Source organism: Micropterus salmoides, unplaced genomic scaffold (genome assembly GCF_014851395.1).
Source record: "Micropterus salmoides isolate LMB-PRFRI ecotype aquatic unplaced genomic scaffold, ASM1485139v1 Ms_hic_scaffold_19, whole genome shotgun sequence".
Lineage (NCBI taxonomy): Eukaryota > Metazoa > Chordata > Actinopteri > Centrarchiformes > Centrarchidae > Micropterus > Micropterus salmoides.
Genome location: NW_024041039.1, coordinates 23,569,938 through 23,591,375, shown reverse-complemented (window position 1 = coordinate 23,591,375; position 21,438 = coordinate 23,569,938). Strand labels below are relative to the sequence as shown.

The 21,438-nt window shown below is 41.1% G+C and overlaps 1 protein-coding gene across 1 annotated transcript; it reads right to left on the bottom strand.

Moving 5' to 3' along the window:
- Positions 1 to 2,100: 2,100 nt before the first annotated feature.
- Positions 2,101 to 20,510, bottom strand: LOC119910683 (SERTA domain-containing protein 4-like). Its single transcript, XM_038729407.1, has 4 exons — positions 20,018 to 20,510; positions 6,373 to 6,545; positions 5,578 to 5,696; positions 2,101 to 4,962 (listed from the first exon to the last, which is right to left on the bottom strand). Exons 2-4 carry the CDS (start codon positions 6,524 to 6,526, stop codon positions 4,075 to 4,077), a joined length of 1,161 nt encoding a protein of 386 aa, XP_038585335.1. The 5' UTR covers positions 6,527 to 6,545; positions 20,018 to 20,510; the 3' UTR covers positions 2,101 to 4,074.
- Between the last annotated feature and the right edge of the window lie 928 nt (positions 20,511 to 21,438).

The following is a 21,438-nucleotide window of genomic DNA, read 5'->3' as shown; positions in this document are numbered from 1 at the left end:
GTCTAAATTATCTGAATTATCTATCTAGGCTATCTATCTATCTATCTATCTATCTATCTATCTATCTATCTATCTATCTATCTATCTATCTATCACGAAGCTGTTGTAAATCAGCAGATACACATGTCCCTGCTAATGACAAAACCTGACTGGAGCAGAACGGGGAAGAAAAAACAGAAAATCCTGACAATACGTTTGAAGCTGCGAGAGACAGAGGTGAGTCGGGTGGAGGAGGGGTGGGACCTCCGAGGCTTTGGAGCCAATTCGAAGGACCTTGTGATGCAAAACCAGTCCTCGGCAACAGACAGTTCCCATGGCAACGGCGAGCTGCCAAAGTTCCTTGTTGACAAATGACAGCTCCCCTCTCCTCTGCACTCGCCCGGCAATGTGTGTGTTATTTGGCAAGACCCCATCTTTGCCTTAGGCATGGGGGAAGAAGGGGTGAAGGGACAGAGACAGAGAGAGCGAGAGGATTGTTGTTATGTATGCAGACATGCAAACGGTATTCACACACACACACACACACACACACACACACGTACGCACATACAGTAGTTGCAACAATTACTGGCTTCTGCATGATTTTCCTAACTACCTGTTCTGTTATGTAGGGCTGTAAAGTATATGTTTATAGCCTAAAAGAAATAATTGTGATATCGTAGGTAACGGTAATTCCCATCTTAGTGCACTACCCCAGGAGTAGGCCTACTTCTGCAGCTGCCAGGGGGTTCGTGAAAACTAGCGAGCTGGTCAGTCTCACTGTAATACATCCATTGTCAACCGGTGAACAAAAAACCAGTGGATAAATGTTTTAAAAAGATAGCTAAACGTATTGGCTAAATGGTTGAAACAGATCAAATGAATGGATAGAAGGTTGAAACGTACAGCTTCTGACCGGAACGTTACTCATCCAGCTGTCGGGAAAAAAATGGTGTAACAATATCCACTTTTATATAATCAACACCCGTCAATCTGGAACATGACAGGTGGTGTTAAGAAAGGGGTTGATTGAGTACATCTGACCAAAAAAAGTTTGGGAACCACTGGTGCAGTGTGGCATAGGCTACATGATTATAGCTCAAATTTATAGTAATAGCGGATATCCATTTGAATAAGTCACTTTAAACTTGCATCTCAGTACCAATTTTGTATGTTGTTTTTGCAATTGTAGCTATTTAAAAAAAACAGTCTAATAATAGTAAGCGAGGTGAAATGAGAGACAGTGATACTGAGGAATGTTAAGTGGGAGCAGGGAGGGGGGATACACACACCCCTGCGGCAGAAGTGTCGTGAAAAGATGATCTTCCATCCTCACCTCGCAACAGAGCTGTCAAGATGTTCAGACCCGTGATTTAACCTCCCCACTTCACTGTTACATCCTACCATCCTACCGTTACGCACACACACACGCACACACACACCTCCCTCCTCCCCCGGTCACACACACACACACACACACACACACACACACACACACACACCTCCCTCCTCCCCAGGTCACACACACACACACACACACACACACACTCTCTACAGTCTGCACTACAATGGCTTAGCTGCTTTCAAGCAATCCGGAGCGATGTCATACAAAACCTGCACAGTATTAGAAATAATCCAGTAATTAGGGCGCACATAGTGAGCACTAATGCTGGATCAAAGGAACATTTAACTTAAAGCCCAGTAATGCCAGTGGATGACAGTACTTTTCTAAGCACACACAGCATTATACCAATGCACAGTGTCTTTACCTGTCATAATAGCTCGGTTGTACGGGATACAGGTAGAGCGTGTGTGTTTCATGCTACAACAAGTGAGTATTGCGGGGACAATAGATATGACAGGGAGTCCATGGAGGAGTGTGGAGGTGACTGCTCCGAGCGTAATGTCAAAAAGATTAACAAGAATTGAGCGGCAAACTGACACCTGAGAGACATTTGGCGAGTTCAATAAGCTGCGGTGCTGCACTCCACTGAGCAGCAGACAGGATGGGAAGCAAGACAATAAGCAGGAATCCACACACACACACACACACACAAACACACATCATTTTACTGTCAACTGAAAGGTTGTAATGTGAAGGAATAAAGGAGGAAGCAAGAATTTTTTTCCACATTTCTTTTACTGATCTTTACACTTGTCACAGAACATCACATAGACTTATCGGAGCAGACTTGCTCTTTTGTTGTTTTTAATTACAGACAATGCAGTTACATGTTCTTGTCTCAGAAACATATATTGCTTTGTCAAGTTTTTTCTTCTTTAAAAAATACCACCGATGATCATTTAGGGTTTAGAGAAGTGAAAACGAAATAGGCTGGTCTAGTTGTAGACATGTCACTGATGCCAAAACAGTCTTTGATGACGCAAACTGCTATTTTATACATCAGGAAACAAGAAGGGGCCAGGCAGGAATCACTCCACCTAACAAACCAACTGAGACCATCCAATTCTCGTACCTCAAGGTACATCACAAAAAAAGAAAACACGACTAACTGATAGAATCGTTCCATTTTTTTTAACAACTTTGGTTTGGGTTTGCCATCAGTGTGAGGACCCTAATCTTCACACAGCAACAAACAAGAAACCACTGATCATGCCGTCATGAAAGAAATGCTCATATACCTAGATTAGAAGTGGTTTTGTGTTGTATCCATCCTTGATTGAAAAGACATCACTATCACGGTCCGCAGCCAGTTTGCTTGAAAACAGGAGGAAACATCTGGCAGAGGCTTGTCCAAAGGTAAAAAACATCTGCCTGCCACCGCCTCTAAAGCTCACTAATCAACACGTTATATCTTGTTTGTCAAATCCGAACCACAGTGTGTCACATTTACACCCAAAGCGTAAAAATGACACATTGTGGTTTTACTATTTCTTGGCCGGGCAACAGGAACATCCTGGTTGCTGAGCAACCAGTAGAGACACCAGGAAGAGACATAACGTGTTAATTAGTGAGCTGTAGAGGTGAGATCCCTTTGATTGTTTTTTGGATTCAAACTACTTTTGGTAGAACCCCATAAACGGACAGACCAACCAAACCACAACGAGCCTTTTCTGGTTGAATCTAGCTAATGTAAATGAGACTTTGAACACACATAGCTTCTCAAGGATTTAGCAACTGTCCATGAAAGTTGACTTTAAGTTTGGGCATTGTCAAGACAGGTAGTTCTAGAAAACATGCATTTTGAAGTAAAGGCAAACAGAATTTAGTTTGCTTTGAAATTTCATAGACATTTGATAGAAACCCAGCATTTAATTACATGCCTGTCCTGTTTTAGTCAAATGCAGTCACTTGGAATGCAAGATTTCTACTAGTAACAAGAACAATTACATTAACACACAATATACATGTATCTATAAAAACACTAAGGCACTTGAAAATTGCGATTAACCATTTCCAATGTTTATGATTGTTGTCTCTTAAAATAGGTTAGGAATACACATTGTGCTGCCACTGCAGCATTGCCATTGCCTGAGACAGCGTCAAAATCAACAGGCACACGTAATTACGTGTAACCTAAGTTTAAAAAAAAGAACTTAAAATCAAGTTTTTAAATGCTACATCATATCTTGCAAACACACACACACACACACACACACACATATATATGCACAGAAGCACACACTCCTAAATCTACCAGCCTTTATTTCATAGGCTTGTTTAGGGTCCTAAAACGAGACCGCTGCACCAATATAAAGCCCCATTTGAGACCTTTAGTTTTGTGCTGTGGGGCTTGGAAATGGTCTTGGAGACAGTGCAATAGCAAGCTTCACTTCACTTAAGATCCCACCATATTTGACCTTAGCCTTTTTAATTTTTTCCCCCAGTGCCATCAGTGGCCCAGAACTGTATTTTTTTATTTTAACCATAACACGAGCAATAGAGTTAAATGGAGTTTGTCTGTGTGCCACCTTGGAGTATATTAGACCATTAAAATAAAGCTGACTTGTCATTACTATAGTGTAGGTAGCTCACACCTTCATCTGCTATGAGGAGAAATAATCTTCAACTGATGACAGTTGTCGTCATCATTACATTTTCATTTAAACAGAGTTAAGAGTTGGAAGTCATTTTTATTGTCTGTGAGCCCTGCGGTGCCAAAAGCTGACCTTGTGGAGCTCCCTTTCTGTAGCAGTAGAGTCCCACTGACGAGGTCTCACAACCGGCTCCTCTTCCTCCTCTTCTCCCTCCTCCTCCTCTTCTACCCTATCTGTCATGCAGCTGTCCTCTCCTGTCCTTGTATGTGCATGACCCAGCAAGGTCCTAGTCCTACTTTTCTGGCTGGACTTGTCCTTAGCAACACCAAGGGAAGGCCCAGCATGTCTTCTTTCATCATCTTCTTCTTCATCCTCCTCTTCCTCCTCCTCCTCCTCCTCCTCCTCTTCCCTCTCTTCTTCTTCATTTTCCTCCTCTTCCTCAACATCTTCATCCTCATCATCATGTCCTTCTATGGCCACTGTCAGCCCTAACTTACTATGACTAGCTAGCTGAAAAAAGGAAGAGGCGTGTGATGTGGACGGGCAGGTTGAGAGTGCTGCATCATACATGGAGAACGGGAGGTGGAGGTAGTGTCCTGCAGCGGCTGCCGCTGCGTAGATGCAGCAGCATGCCTGGGAACAGTCAGGGCGTAGATCCCCCTGTCCTCCACGAACCATTCGGAAGCGCTTACGGAGGGGCGGTCCGGCTTGTGGCGTTAAGCAGATCCGGGCGGGTACTGCTCCGTGGAGTGTCTGGTGACCGGAGTTAGTACTGGGTGATGGGATGCAGGGGCCCGTGGTAAAAGCTGGGTTGGGTGGGAAGCACCAGTCAGTGCTCTGGAGAAGGATCTCCGCTCGCAGGCGCCGGAGGAGGTTGTTAACAAGGACGGAGCGTCGGAGAAAAGCCTCAGGGTCGTCGATAAATCGCATCTTCTCCAGGGAGAGGCGCAGCACATGTGCACGCTCCTCCAAAACCGGAGCAACCTGAAGGACATCATCCCATTAAATACTAAAGCCAGAGATTCCGATTCAATAAGTTTGCATTGCCCAACTCATTTTAAGCAACCTCAATTACGGAAGAGTGAAGAGTTTCTACTAAGACATAAGTAAATTGCAAACAAACCCTCAAAAAGACGACTGCAGGTGAATCAATCCCTTTTTCAATTTTAATCTACCAACTCTTAGAGATTCAGGGTAACAGTCAGAGAATGCTTGCATATACTGTCATTTATCCGCTCTCAGGACAGATTTTATCTGCTCTTCCCACAATGGACGAAAAAAGTTGTACTTCATGCTAACAATCCCACAGTGCACTTTTATAGATGAGAAAATTGAAGTCATGCAAAACTATCTGTCAGCAACAATGCAGAATTAACAGATAAACATGGACTGATACGTGTCTAAATCTAAAGGTCACTTTAGAGTGTAGTTTCTGTCATGTAGGGAATATTGACTGAAAAGCGATTTGGACACAGTGACAGTGTCTTTGTACCTCTTTCAAATTATTTTGTGATGATAAATGATCATTTTAGTAAAGGAGTTAATTGTATGAAATCACGTGTGCTCTAAATGTGAGAATGTGAGTGTGTCAGTACTTACCGTCTGGCAGTACGTCCTGAAACTGAAGGAAGGCTCCTCATCATCGTCAACAAACTTCCTCTTGAAGTATGCGATCCTCGATACTGAAACATGATCAGGAACTCGCCTGTAGGGGGGTTCTGCAGACGGAGAAACAAATCCATAAAACATAAATCAATTGCACTGTTGGACTATATAATGTCACCACATCTTGGACATCATTATCGTATGTTCATAATTTACACATACATGAATGCTTCTTATTTTGAGGCCCTAACACATTTCTGATGCATTAATAAAAAAAGCAGCACACCCTTTAGTTAATGATAAAACAGTGTCAGTCTAATCAGTTAAGGCTGCTCAGGTTAAGGTTGAGTTGAACCTTAGCCTCAAGAGTATTAGTATACAGGCTATTCTGAAGAACACGTTTCTTTGGTAACTCAATTGAAAGTGAAATGATTGTTTAACTGGAAATCTCTTATTCCTTCAAATAATTAAATTAACACTTAAATTACACAGAAAGTGTAATGAAAGCAAGAATACATGCTGCTACCATGTGAATTAGTTGATTGCTCTACACCATTAGCATCTGCTGCAACCTCCCTTGCAGGAGCGCTGCATGCTTAACTACACACAGATCTTACATTTTGACTGATGGAGTGCTAGACTAGAGGGTATGACAGCAGGGCTACGGTAGAAATACTGACGGATGGCTTAGACAGATGGGTCTAATTGCCAGGTCTCAAAACTAAGGACTCAGTAGTACATGCCCATTAGACTCGGGGCAAATTCCTTGGTAAAACTGAATGTCTGTACCTTGTGTAAATTGCTCTTCAGAGCTGCATGGCGGGGCAGGGTTCGACAGGCAGGTCTTTGTGCAACGCTCCGATTCCCATATGGGCTGGTATGGGGAGAGCGGAGGGTCTCCCTCTGGGTCCAGGAAAGGATTCATGGACAAAACTAGGGTCATCTCTCTCTTCCAGTCAGGTCTGGAAAAAAACAGAACGGAAAACAGTATGATTAGGTAAACAACAAACTCAAACCCCTAATGGGTTGTAATTGTAAACTTACAAATATTCCATAATTATATTAATCCATCATAATATTACATCACAAGAGGCCACTTTGAAACATGTGGATAAATGAAATGTTTAAAACAATGGTAAACTCACTTATTCAATGCATCCCTTAATATTCTGTAAAATTATTCTAATTTTAGTTTTCTCACTTTGCAAACTACATGTGCACATTAATACAGTTATCTCCATAAATCTCACAAGCATTCTGCATATGCTTTCCTAATGATGTGGTGAATGTTAACAAGATGTTTCTCTATGATACTGCCCATACGTTGGTGTTGCGAGGCGGAGTAACCAGCTTCTGTGCAAGCAGTATGACAAATTTGAACGACAATAATTGTGAGCACTAAAAATTGGCAGATGGCTTACGACTCTGTGATATGTGTGATACTGTAACAAGTGAGACACAGATGGAGAGATGACACCCACTCACACCACGAATTCCCTATTGATTAGTTGGTAGGAGAGTTAGCGAGACGCTTGACACCAATTTGTTCGGTGAAATGGATCCCACATCAAATCGCACTGGGAAACTGTGTCAACAGCACGATAAGCTAGAAAGCAAAGGAGATGTGCTCAGTGCCAGCGGGTCCAGTGAACAAGGCAAACAAGTTGACAAAAGGTATCAAACAGACACAGTGCATGTTTGATAACCCGCCAACTGGGCTTTTTTCAATCTGAAAACAGAGCCCTACTGTGAGGACATTGAGGGGCCCGAGAGCCCAAGTCTGTCTGTGATTCTCAGACTCCGAGGAGAGAAAGTGTATCGGCCTTTTGATCACAGTGAACGGCTGTCATTTGGTTCGCTGTTGAGTCCTCCCCTTCATGCAGAATGCAAAGCCAGCTGTTTCGGACCTCCTTGTCTCCACCTTCCCTCCTCAAATCTTTTCCTGCCCCTCCTCTACCTGCCCACAGGAACAGATATCATCGCCCACAACCCATCTTGACAGACCAGACTGAGGCAACACCATCTCAGCCCTCACCCCTGTTGGGTAGCTGATTAAAATGTCCGCTTCAATAAGCTCCCCGCGTTGCTTGGATGAAGAGTTTTATTTCTGTGGGCTGCTGCTTCTAGTGTTTGCTTTTAACTGACTAATCAGACACACCTAAAACCACTGAGACATCACCTTAGGCTGTGCTGCTCTTACCAAACATATCCAGCCAGCCCCACAAAGTAATGCATTACACAGAACAGCATTACATTTTATATTTTCAAGGGTTCGCTGCTTTAATATCAACAGTCAACTACATCAGTTCAGTAAAATGCCTGTATCACTGCAAATGCGGCACCAATCCATCTGTCAGTTTTATGCTCCATCTTATCCTTGCTCATGAACACCCCCCCCCCAGTAAACTGTTGTTGATAAGACAGTTGTCTTGTTGTTTGCCTAACAGACATTTATAACTCTAAAAACTAAGCTAATCCCCCTCAGAGCTCTCAGCCCTGAGGAATGTCAGACAGCAGAGTTTCAGTTGATAGAAATACTTTGACAAAGGTCAGAAGTAAATTAACTGATGCTGTTCTGCTTAACACACAGTACTATTAACTTACTAAGATAAGATCATTCAGAAATTATATTCAGTATTGTAACCTATGTTTCAATGCAATTTTCCTCGTGGTATCAAAAATGGTATCGAACATCGATACTTTTCAAGGTACTGTACCGAAGTTAGAAATTCCAGTATTGTGACAACACTGCTGTGATACACTTTGAGCTAAATGCAGCATGCTAACATCACAATGACAACACTAACATGCCGATGTTTAGCGGATAATGTCTACCATGATCACAATCATAGTTAGCTCGTTAACATGCAAACATCTGTGACAAAGTACAGCTGAGGCTCATGGGAAAATCATTTGTTTTGCAGGTTTGTAGTCATAAACCAAAGACACCATAAAAATTTTGACTTTATGATGGTGAAAAGTCAGGGGATCAGAGTTATTACAATTTATCATAAGGGCGACATGGATGCGTTTAGCAGATGTCATTCCATCCAATAGGTGTTTCAACCTCATGGTGGTGACGGAGAAAAAGTCACTGGGATCACCAAAATAGACAAAAAAAAAAAGAAATAGAAAAATGACAATTCACCAACATATTCTTATGTTGATGATGCTTATGGAAGATCTGAAGGGGGAATTAATCTGAAAGATATTTGGTTTTTGTCTCTCTAACCGCTGGAGCCTGCAACTCAGCTATTCCAGTTTAGGTCATAATCCACAGCGTTGCATTATAGATTATCCACATTTTATATCGTGCTGTTAGAGTGCAACAACATTTGTGTGAGCTAGATTCCACTGCTGAGGCCTCCCCCACCAAGGACCACCAACTAGGGCCAATTATGTCACTGTTATTGAGCGCTATGCCATGGTTAATTAGCAGCTTTGGTCCTTCTCGTTTCCCCCGAGCTGCTTTCTTACCCTTAGCTATTTTCCTCTCCATCAGCTCCCCTCACTGCTGCTACGTTTGCTTGGGCACAAAGAAACAAGCATGCCATCACTCCCTCTGCCCTCTGTAGGGACCTCCATCTCAACACCTCCCACCCCCTGCCTCTTTTACTGTCTCTTTCAACCCCCTAGTCTCAATCTCTCTCTCCCTCTCTCTTTCTCGCTGACATCCTTTCAGCATACACACAACAGCGGTCACAGTTGACAGCTCTCTGAACTAGGGGGGGGGGGGGGGGGTGAACAAAAAAAACAATGAGCAGCTTCCCTCCATGTACAGCCATACTTCTAGTTCTTCAAAGAAAAGGAGGAGGAGGAGGGGAATCAGTGTGAACAAGTGTGTGTGCGTCTGTGAAAGAGGAACGGAGAAACGAAGAGTTGAGAAATAAAAACAAGGAACGAGGAGAGAAAAATCTCCTGGGGGAATATCATACCTCTCTTTCTCTGTTTCTGTCTGCATCTCGCAGGGATGTGAGAGCGATTGGGAGCGAGTGCAGTCTGCGTGTGTGTGGTTGTGTTTAACAGAGTGTGTACCCGTGTGCACATGAGCATGTGTGAGACACTGCTTCACCTCTGTTCAGTCTCTCTTATCTTCCCTCTCTCCCTACCTCTGTCTGACTCTCTATCTTCCTTCTTTCTCATTACACCCTTTGATGATGAGACATTCATTGCAACGCCTGGGCACGAGACAAACTGTGGGAGGGAGACAGAGAGCACAAGAGAAAAGGAGGAGAATGGGAAGAGGTGGAGGTAGAGGGAGAGCTGAGGGATGGATGGAGTGAGTCAGGGGAAGGAAAGATAAGTGCCTTAGGAGCCTTGTCATGAGTGGAGACAGATCGCCTGCAGGGATGATTTCTGCTGCTGTGATTGACTCTCTCCCTCCAGCGCTGAGATAGACAGGCGCACACACACTCAGACATGCATAGCTTGTAGTGTCCTGAAATATTTTGGAAGAAAAGTGAACTAAGGCCACGGCAATCAGCCAGAGTGTCACACTAGTAATGTCAGTTTCTGGATTTTCACACATATACTGTGGGTGTTCATTTATCTTGCTCAAACAAGGATATTTTCGACGTTAAAGATCTAATAATAACAGGTGTCTTTTGCGACGTCAAAGATTTTATTTGCAGATTCAGATTAAATTCTGGTGTTGTTTCAGTAATAACATCTGCATATAAATTAATGGTGTTTTTTTATTGTTCAACTCTCACCCAACTCCATCCTCCTTCAAAAGGAAACAGTTGTGCAGGATGAAAACTGATCTCTGGGAGACAAGGTGAAAAACACGCAGAACAAGCAGGAACACGATGGAGACAAACTTAAAAGGATCTCAAGGAATTTCATTTTAGTTTTCCTCAAGTAAAACTGACAGTGGCAGATGCTTAAAGCCAGTATTACCCACACATTGACAAAATAAAATGTTTCTGCTTTATCCTGCTAGCTATAGTCTCAGTCTGTTAGCAGACCATTAAGTGCATAATTAAGAGCCCTTATAGAATTGATAGAATTATAGATTATGTTTTTAAAACAAGACAGCTGGAAATATTAAAGTCAGCCATAGACAGCGTTTTCCAGCAGCTCTTAATTTGCTAGCTACAGCTGAGACAAACTGCCAGCGACCGTTGTCACTACAGACTGCAAAATCTAGGTCCACACCAAAAAATGAGAAGCCTGCTGTTGTCTACTTCTGTCTGACATACCTTGCGTTTCAAATACTAATGAGAAAATCTTGGTAAATCTTTGTTGCACTGTGTGGCGCGACAAGTGGAGAACAGGCATAGTAACAATTACTAAGGGGGGGATGGTTTAGTAATGTCATTGCATATTCTAATATTATAAAACTCAATTTCATGTCTATTTGTCATTCATACACATTCTTGAGGCCAATATTTATATTTAGGAGTTTCTAAAAATTTGATAACACTATATATATGTATTTATATATGTATATATACACATATATATGTAGATATAGATAATACATTATCTAACATAAACAAAGAATCTCAGTCTTGTTTTTAATGTTTTTTTCTTCTGACCAAAAAACATACTGAGTGGAACATTTTAGTGTAAAAGTCATCAACCAATCAATTCTGACAATAAAATTACATTTCTAAACTACCTCAAACTTAATTAGGCACTTCTGTACTGAAGTTCCTTGTTAGTTATTGGCCAACATATACACAGATACCAATATATCGGCAATAAGCTGATATCCGACGATGTATCAGCCAATCTAGTAAAAAATGTGATTTGGAAGAGATAAATAAATCTGGCTGTATACTTTCTCCTGTGCTTTACTGTGCAATTTTGTACAGTTTTTCTAGGTTTTACTAAGCAAAGCATTTTTTTGCACATACATCCTCCTTGCTGTGTGTCTCAGATGTAAGGACTGTAGCCCTGCCTGCCATACTTGTTTTCACATTTTGTAGCCCCAATTGCTTCGCAATTTCCACAGCAGGTTTTTAGAATGAACAAAGTTTTTATGATTGTCTCTGGTCGCAGGCATTTACAGTATTAAGGTGGGTCAAATATATCCCTCTGCTCAGCAAACTACCACCACCTGTGTCAGAAATCAATCTGAAAAACAAACAGCCTGACGGGAAACAGTATGACAATATATGGGGGAGCTTTTAGCTTATATGCTCATTATTTTCATTCTGTCATTTGTGGCTTTTTTAGGAACATTTATAAGTTCCACTTACTTGCCCATACTTACCCTACTGTTAATAAAAAAACATTCAAAGAAAAGCTGATATTTAAGCCAACAGTGGGGGAAGATTTCATTTGTTCAATAATTCTGGGGGAGTATGAAACATGCCTCTAATAAACTTTGTGCTCTCTCTCTCTCTTTTCTTTGTGGCCTCAGAAATGCTAATCGATCCAGCATGTGTTTGACAGAGTGTATGCTGTATCACTCTGTGTGTATGTGTGTGTGCATGTTTACTCCCTGTTCTTTTGGCCAGGTTTTTACTAAGTGTTTCCGAGCCTTAGGGGAACAGATAGCAGTGAAAAGAGTTCATGTCTGTGGTTTTCACATCAAAATAACTCCCAGAGCGCCTGAGCGGGTCTTCACAGGACACAAAAGCATGCAATGTGTCATGACTTAACGGCTGCAGAGAATCAAGCAGATAAATTGTGGAACAGGGAATTCTGCAGTGGACGTGAGGAGGGTAAGATTTCATTCTGCGATATTCCATTACCACAAATGAGAGTACACACCCAACACACGAGTTAAATAAAGACTAACAAAGTGCACACCCACACTGAATATGAATTTATGTTAACAGTCCTGGAATTTCAGAAAAAAAAACTCTTGTTGAAGCAACACGGGTCTGCACAATTATTGGAAACATCTTCATGGAAAAAACTGTGACCGCCATAGTAAATCACAATTACGTGTCTCTGGGCAAAATAATTTTATGACCCTTTTTCTTTTATGTTGCAGTGAAATTAGCAGCAGCTTGTGAGAATATGTACTCATCATCTGGTTCAAATCATAATTTTTTCTAAAGACTGGACTGCAATTCTTTCATTGGTGTTGAGCCAATCGTTTTTTTCCCCACTTTGCTAACTTTCCCAAAGATGGACAATGTATTCTCTTCCTGGTTCTCTATCTTAACATTATTTTTGGTTTAGTTGACCCACATTGGATATTCCAAGATTGTTATTGATTATGTGTACAGTATGACATGTTACATGACTAACAGTATATATACAGTGAAATAATAGCAGAAGGATTTACTGTATGTGTTAGGGATGCACCGAAATGAACATTTTTGTCCGAAGCCGAAAACGAATACAATGAGAACAATTGCCTATCACCGAACAAGTACATTAACATTTTTGACAATTTTTTTTACCACTGCATAAATTAAATAGTGTTTCCCACAGGATTTGGAGAGACTATAGTAGGTGAGTAAATTAAATTACATGTGCCCATTTACATTTAATGGACACATGTAATATGTATTATACTTTCTAATCCAATTAATCATATTTCCATACTGTATACTTATTTTGAAAACTGGACGTTGTCACATGTGAATCCTCGCGCTAAATTCATCAAGTCTGACCCAGTTTGCTAAATAATGTTGTATGTGGTTCTCGTATCACGTAACATGAAGACTTCATAGCCTCTCTTCAGGTAGGACTGTCATACTTATTAGACCGAACACCGAAAGTGCTATTTGTGGCCAATTAATTGCGGTGATCGAACATTTTCCCTCATATGTGTGATTAACTGTCAAGTCCTGGTAAAGCAAATACCATATTTTCTATCTGACAGACCAAATAAAAAATTTAAATAATAACCCTGAATTTTGGTATGCAAGTCACTTAACAAAGGAACCCACAACACTAATGTAAACCATCTTTGCAGAGAATCAGATGGTTTCGCAGCTCATGTGAACTGCTAAAGAGGTTCTCTAATCCTATTGGAGACACAATATGCGTTTCAGCTTTGAGGTGATGACAATGTGACGACACTTAGGTTGTTTTAATGTGTTAACTGTAGAGTATGTTGAACCATGTGCCATGCCACCCCTTACAGCTCATTTCATTAGTGTAGTTAACATTAAAGGCTAATGGTGCTGTCAAAGTCAACTGAAATGTATTCCATAAAGCACTGGGAGGGGAGCTGACAGTAACAATGTGCAAATGTACAAAGTCAGAAATATCCTTTTTATAAGTCACTCATGACAATGTCAGCTCTTGTCAGTATCAGCCCTTGTGTATGCCAGTACTTATCCCCACACAGAATACAGGCAGGTGTGTGTGTGTGTGTATGTGTGTGTACAGTGACAGTTTGTGTGGTGGACCAAATCTAAGTATTACATCTCCACAGTGAGAGGATAAGTGGGCGTAGTCCTGAAAGAGCTGCCTGTGGTTGCCTTGACAGGAGCTTCAACAGCAAGCTTCCTCAGAGCTCTGTGATCTCGCAGCAGGCACTTTGAATCTCACTGGAAGAGGGAAAAGTTGCACACTGGCACTGCCTTCCCTGCTCCCCTGCATTTCTTCTTTAGTTTGATGCCTGCTGCCTCACCTCACACAGAGATTGAATGGTGATGTGATTTGACAGGGACAGGGCCGCTGAAATCTGTCACATGTGGAGCACCTGTTGTATCTTTATAGTGCTACCTGGTCACCTCCATCACGCTGATGCTTAGCCTTTAAAATCCTCCTTTTTACATGCACTCTCAGTGACTGAATTCTACTTCAAAAGTACAAAAACATTAAATCTAGGCGTAACTGCGCAAGATTCCAAATGACAATCCACTCAAATATGACACAAAAAATCTTTGCAAATTTGAAAAAAAAGCAAATTGGGGGCTAATCCATAATTTAATTAGGGGTGTAACTTACAGTTATTTTCATTATCAATTAACCTGCAGATAATTTTTTCCAGTATTTATGCTAGGAAAAAAACCTTCACCGACTAAGTATCAAAATAGTTGATTAACTTTCTGTCAATTGAGTAATCGATTAATTTGTTAATTAATTAATTAATTAATTGTTTCAACTTGTGATTTAACAAAGGAAGGGCACACAAAATCAAGAAATGGCCGAAGAAATGTTAGTCAACACTGGTGTATTACAGATAAATCTGTATTCAGAATCAGAAATACTATGTTGATCCCTGAGGGGAAATTCTCGTGTTGCAGTTGCTCACTTTGCACATCCAGGCATTAAAGGAATAAAAATAATAATAGAGATAAAAAGAAAGAAAGCTGGATAGAAAAGTTGGAAAAGAAGACAGAAGCAACTGCAACAGGCTCAATGCACGGTCGGCACATGTTGGCCAAAAAGGACCAAAAGATAAGCCAAAGAAATTGTTGAGGTCATTTAGAAACCTGCAGTTCATTGTCCCCAGAGAGCACCGACAGGTTTACTTTTAAATTGTAAAATTTCCCTCTCATAATTCTTCCCTAACCAAATTTAAGGGATCCTCATCAAAAATGTTTGTTTATATTATGTTAGGGTTAAAAACAAATCAATAATAAAATTAAAATAAATATAGTTATTGCTTTGATATCGGCCTAATCTAGGATCAGTCAACTGCTGGCTGAAAGTAATTTCACAGTTCATTGAATGTCCTGTTCAAGTTTAACAAGCACAACACTAAAAAACCCAGTGCCCTCTTTGTGTGGTGTTACATACTGGCTTCATTTATGAATACTGCTCTGTTTCCATTTTAATAATCTGTTTTTTTTCCTGTTACATATTTGCCATTTATATATTTTTAGTTAAAGGTACAGTACTTTGCACTAACTTTCTGTCTTCTCTTCCTCTTTTACTGGTGCACTGCCATCATTACTGATGCTTATCAGTCAAAACTGTCAATATCCACTAATGCCCTACAGTTGTCAAGAATGTATATCACGCCAACCCCTCCCATGCTCGCAGCATGCATGAATATCCTTTTGCAAATACTACTAGAATTCCTGGATGTTATTATCATAGTTTGAAAAGCTCAGTTAAGACCAAATATCAAGGTAGTTTAATAATAAATACATTTTAAGCATTTATTTTCTACCTGCAACTATAAGGTGAAAACTGCAGGTAAATTCCAATTAGAAAATCAGGGAGAAAAAAACCCCAAATAAAATAGATGATGGAACATAAGAACTCTAAGCCTAGATACTGTACAGCCCACTTCTTCTCAATATGGAGAAGCTACATCAATATGCCTGTTGATGTGGGGGCGGAGAGTGAGCAAGTGCTGGCATAAGAGGGTGAAGCACACAGCAATAGAGAACAGATAGAGAATAGATAATAGGTGTCATGACATCAAGTTCTCCTTCAGAGTACCAACAAGGCACTGCACGCCATGAATCAAAACTGAGACACTCAAATAGCAAGCAATTAGCCCCCTGCAAGTAGAGTGGACCACAGTCACTCAGAAACTAAGAGCAGCCATGTTGGGCAAATTAGACAGAAAAGCCCAGAGATGCTGTGCAGAGGCATGTTCAAAAAATCAATCACTGCAATAACAAAATCTGTGCTTTTTGGCCTTTCACAAAAACCTTGCTCTGACAACCTCTTTAATATCAACATCTATGGCTACACATAGGTCTCCTCCTTTACATATTCAAGTGTGACATTAGATCCTTATACACAGTAGGATTTTGAATAGGATTAGAGACACAAAAAGTAGTGTTTTGTGTGTCTTAAGACTTGTAAGCTGTCATTTAGATTACTGTTAAACAGCCTGGCTCCCAATGCTTCTTCAGTGTAAGAAGAAAGGGACTGAACTAGCTTCAGCGGGATGTCAACAAAGCTGAAAGTCTGGGGATGTTCTAGTGAATTCGACACTTGCCTCCTTGTACACATGTTAATGTTACATCCAGTTCTGTTGGGAGACAAGTATGCAAACTCTTGCACATGATGACCATGCATATTTGCAAAACGTGTCAGGCTTGCCAAAGAGCCATGCTGGTTGATATCTTGGGTCTCCTTTCTTAAATTAGCCCCACTGTGTTCACTTGTTCCACATCTGGTCGTAGATATATTCGGCAGGAACATGAAGGATGTAATGTGCAGTCACAATGCTTTGTGCCACAATTCAAGATGTTCATCATAAAGCCCATAGTAACTTCTAAGGTTTTTCATTTGCATCTCACACAAGTTTTTGCCACCTTTTTTAAATTCTTAATCTACTGCTTGAGAATGTCAAGGTCAGTCAATAATTGTGACAAAAAGATCCCCAGCCATCCCCAGCTCTATAATCATATAAAGACCTGTATAAAGTACTTGGCAGCATATTAAATCTTGTGCTGATGGTATTTACTCTTCCTAATCAATCAATACAATCTGCCCACACCTGACTTTTCCATTTAGTTTGGGAACACTGTGTGTGAATCTCAATTTGTGAACGACACTGATAAATCATCTCATCACACAAATGCGGGAATAACCTTTCACAAATGTATGTTACCATTTCAGGCTTTACGCTTTCGTTATCTAAATTACGGCTTTTCAAGGATACCCCGATGTTGGACAAAAATACCAGCCAACCAAGATGCACCCTCCTCTGCCCTTCCTACGTAATAGTTTCGCTGTTCCTCTTCTTTTTTTTTGGATGCATCTTAGATTGTGTTTGTGCCAGTTTGCAGCCTGTCAGGAGTCATCAGAGCAGCTCGCAGTTGGTAGAGAGCCGCGGTGGCGTGACTAAGCTGGGTTCAGGGCCCTTAGGGTTTCGCCCGCCGCTGTTCGTGCTGAGTGGTGACACATGTGTTGTGACAGGGCAGCTGTACGGGTCTGCATTATGGACTATCTGGGGACGGCTTGTTGTGGCTGTCAGGGTTAACAGGCTAGGGGGTCTGTGGGTACGTCACAGCCACGCTCCCAGAGGTGGATGCAGCACATTAAAGACAGACAAGGGCATCAGTGTGTATTAAAAAAACAAACACTTGTTTGTCACGTTCCTGTATAACGCCAGTCCCTTATTGTTAAAGGGATTTTCAAGGTATGGTTTTTATATTAGAGTATGAGTCATTTTTAAAGCGTATGAAAAGGGTCTGAAATCCACTACAAATATGTTACCTTTACATTCAGTGATAAACTACTTTTCCTTCGTGGAATGTGAGGCATTTTGGACCAGTGTCTGTACATGATGCATCAATTCTGTCTTGTCTCAATAAATGAATGTCCCTATGCAGGTCTAAATTCATTACAGACACTTAAAGCACTCGAAGGAAAATTTGAGAAAATATTTTTTTGGAGTCACCACAGGACTTTTAGGTGCAGGATCACCGGTTTGTAAATTTCAGCGAAAGTGAAGTCTTCGCTATAAATACATGTCATGTCACACCTTCCTCTAGTTTTGCACCTGTGTAGAAACAAATGTGTGTTCTCCTTTTCCTCTCAAGTTGTTCACCTTTAGCCGCGTGTCTTTCTGGAGCACAAAGGCGTATTCATGATGGGGAAGCAGTGCCTGAGGGGAAAAAAGAAGTCTGGGGCTACACCCTGCAGTCCTCACACACACACACACACACACACACAAACACACACACTGAAGCAGCTCAACTTGTCTTGCCTGAGACCTTTTATACAAAACAGAGCAGAGAAGGAGAGGGACAAAGGGAATGAGATGTGAAGCCAGACTATTTCTCATTGCCAGTGACACACTATTAGCGTTTGTGTCTGTTGGTGGTAATCTCAACGTGCCTATGTACTGTAACATTTATCATCTACTTCACCTGCCTTTTCTGCCTTTTTTTGCCACATTAAAAACCACACACTTTGAGTGCTGTTAATTTTATGCCTGGCACCACGTCTGCTGAAAGGTAGCCTTTAAAAAATGTATCGAATCTCCTTCAGCGTACACTACACGTCTGCTAAGAGCCATGTTTTGAAATGCTGCTCCAGATGTGTGTCTCTGCGCCCTGCTGAGAGAGATGAATGGCGAGGAAGGGAGGGGAGGCAGGGGGGGGGGGGGGGGGCTTCAGGCTACCTACAGGTTCACATCCTTAATGAGTAGACGAGTCTGCTGAGAGCAAGATATGATTGATAGTGCCGCGACAGAACTGGAAGAGAGAAATCGCAGCGAGGGCTTTTGATAAAGACGGAGGGGTGGTTGGCGTTGGCAGGAGGCAAAGAGAAGGAATCTGGCATCGGATTTGCCCAAGCTAGACGCCAGGAACCCGTCCACCATGCTGCAACGCCAGGGCGCTTCCTCTTGTTACAGCCCCTCTTCTCTGGTGTGTTTAATCTGAGCTGGATGTTCCTCCCTGTTGCGTATCTCACTATATTCTACGTAAGACACTTTTCCCTCCAAGGGAAACAAATACCAAAGGTGGAATTCCTGGCAAGTGACTCCGGATGTTGTTGGCACAGAGTCGAGGTGAAGCGCATCCAACACTATTACCAACCCACTGCGCTCGAAGCCTTTCTTTCACCAAAAGGGCAGCGACAGACAGAGAGAGCCGGAGGGGAGATATTGTACATTTATTGCCCTCACTCCATAAGACTTGCTATGTTTGAATTTTTTTAATCCTCTTTGAGGCTAACAGGGTGTTAATGGTCCGCTCTGAGCGAGTCGATGCTCGTGACACTAAGTCTAAGGCAGCACAGACATGACATCAATGAGAGAATTACAACAGAAGCTCAAAATTCAGCTCAATCGTCTAAACCCCCTTCCTTTCACAAGGCAGCAGTAATACAGGCAACCACCACTTCGGGATTTGCAGCCAAGAGCAGTCCCCCACAAAATAATGAAGTGAGGCTGGATGGATGCCAGGAGGGGGGCTGGTTATGTCAGCCTGCATAATGTGTTAGACCAGGGTCTCTGTCATGTCATACTTGTGAGCTATTGACTGCCCTGATTCTCATTAATCCTGCAGTATCAGATAAAATCGTTCTACTACTAGTTTATCCAATAATTTAATCAGTCCGGTTAAGAGATTAAGTAAATGAACCACTTTGCCTTGACTGAAACAATTTTTTTTAAATCAACAGAATACCCATTAACAAAACATTACATTTTAGGTATCTGCTATGTTTTATTGGCCTGCGTGTCAAGTTTGTATCATCAGTGTTCACTTTACTTGACTGATTTAAAAAAAAAAAAGTAATACAAGTAGTAATTAATTTTAATTCATATTTTCTTTTAAATAGCCTTAACTTAAGTTAATGTTTACCTCTCAATGTGATTTCATTGAATGGCATATGAAGGATGGGCCTCAACAACTTAACGTTACACTTGAGTTTGAGTCCAAATACTTAAAGGTTTTATTAATTATTACATCATGGAGACAAAGACAAACACTTGTCAAATCATATAAAAACCTGTGTGAGAGAGAAACAGCGTTAAGGAATAACTTACAGCAAAAATGATATTATCAGGCTGCTACTTTTCACTGCTAAAGTCACTGGACGTTAAACTCAACGACAAAACATGTTGACACATTTGACTAAAGCAACGTTACATTACCTGTCTTGAATTGTTCTGACCTCTTCCTCGGCTCCACACTTGCTTTGTGACAACGACTGAAATCCAAGGCGCGTTGATGAAATATGAAAAACTCCTACTGAATAAATACTACCGTGTCTTCCGTTGGCAGCGCGTTGTTCTAATTTTAGCCTACTAGCAGCAGACAAGAAACACACTGGCGGTTTAAATACCACTTACGTAATTACTAGTTAATTAGCTACTTGTCTAAATACTAACCATTAAGCGCGCGCGTAGCTCTCACTATACCCGCGCAAAGCATCCCTACGCGCTTTCCTCAGTGGCAAATGTAGACAGCTGTTGTTTTTCTTTTCCTCAGTGAAATACAAAGGTGGGCTTGGGGTTCTTTTGGTGCTATGGTAGTCCATTCAGGGTGGGTTCCCATGCAGAAGGTCCCGCGCAGCTCACGCCGTTTCGCCTCGGTTGACAGTTGGCAATGAATGTGCGGTGGAGAAAACAACACCAGGCTCGCAGCTCCGTCCCCTCCAACTACTGCTGAGGAGTTCAGGTGCTGCTCGGAACTTTCCACACTCTCGGTTCTGAAGTTGTAGCCTGTTTGAACAGTCGGTGACTTATCGGGGCATCTTTTGAATTGATGCTCCTGTTGAGCTTGGCTGCTTGGCTACAACTAACCATTATTTTCATCGTCAACTAATTTGTTATTTTCTCGATTAACTGACCAATTGTTTGGTCTACAAAATGTCATAACTATTTCCATAGTTGAATGATATTTCATTTTGTATCATGTAACACCAGCCGCACATCTACACATTTATAAAGCTAGAATCAGGGAATTTTGATATTTAGATTTTTTTTTTTTATGTTTAAACAATGAATCAATCGAATGAATCAATCGATCAGAATATATCAAAATTCGGACTGCAACTAACATTATTTTTAAATGATCACTTAATTTACCAAATATTCTTAATTTATCAATTAAATTATAGTTTGATCAGTAAAAAATCTGAATGTCTTCTTTGGTTCGACCATCAGTCCAAAACTCAAAAATATTCCATAGCAATGGACTGCTAATCAAAATTCTACTATTTAACTGACTAATGATTTTAGCTTTAATTATGTTTCATTAATAATCGTTAGGCTAATTGTTTCTGGTATGTTTGTACGCCCACTTAATACTATTACTCAGCCATCAAGCTATTTACATAGCCATCCATCTCCAGTTTTACTGTGTAGGCTACTTGCTTAACAATCTTTTTATTAGCCTTTGTGTTCATTTTTTTTCTTAGTCTACTAAATGTCACATTAAAACCTTTTTTTCGAGCCTGTGCAGTAAATTCATAATTGTCATATTCCCGACAGCACTTGAAGGCAATCTAACACTTTTCTTAGACTGGTTGTGTGTTGGAGATCTGCTCTGCAGGGATGTGACCGACAAAGAG

Excerpts from the sequence above, each read along its gene's own strand:
- LOC119910683 (XM_038729407.1), bottom strand. The coding sequence starts at position 6,526 with ATGACCCTAGTTTTGTCCATGAATCCTTTCCTGGACCCAGAGGGAGAC. Across the intron at positions 5,697-6,372 it reads TGAAGAGCAATTTACACAAG|AACCCCCCTACAGGCGAGTT; the intron begins GTACAGACATTC and ends CTCCGTCTGCAG. Across the intron at positions 4,963-5,577 it reads TCAGGACGTACTGCCAGACG|GTTGCTCCGGTTTTGGAGGA; the intron begins GTAAGTACTGAC and ends GATGTCCTTCAG.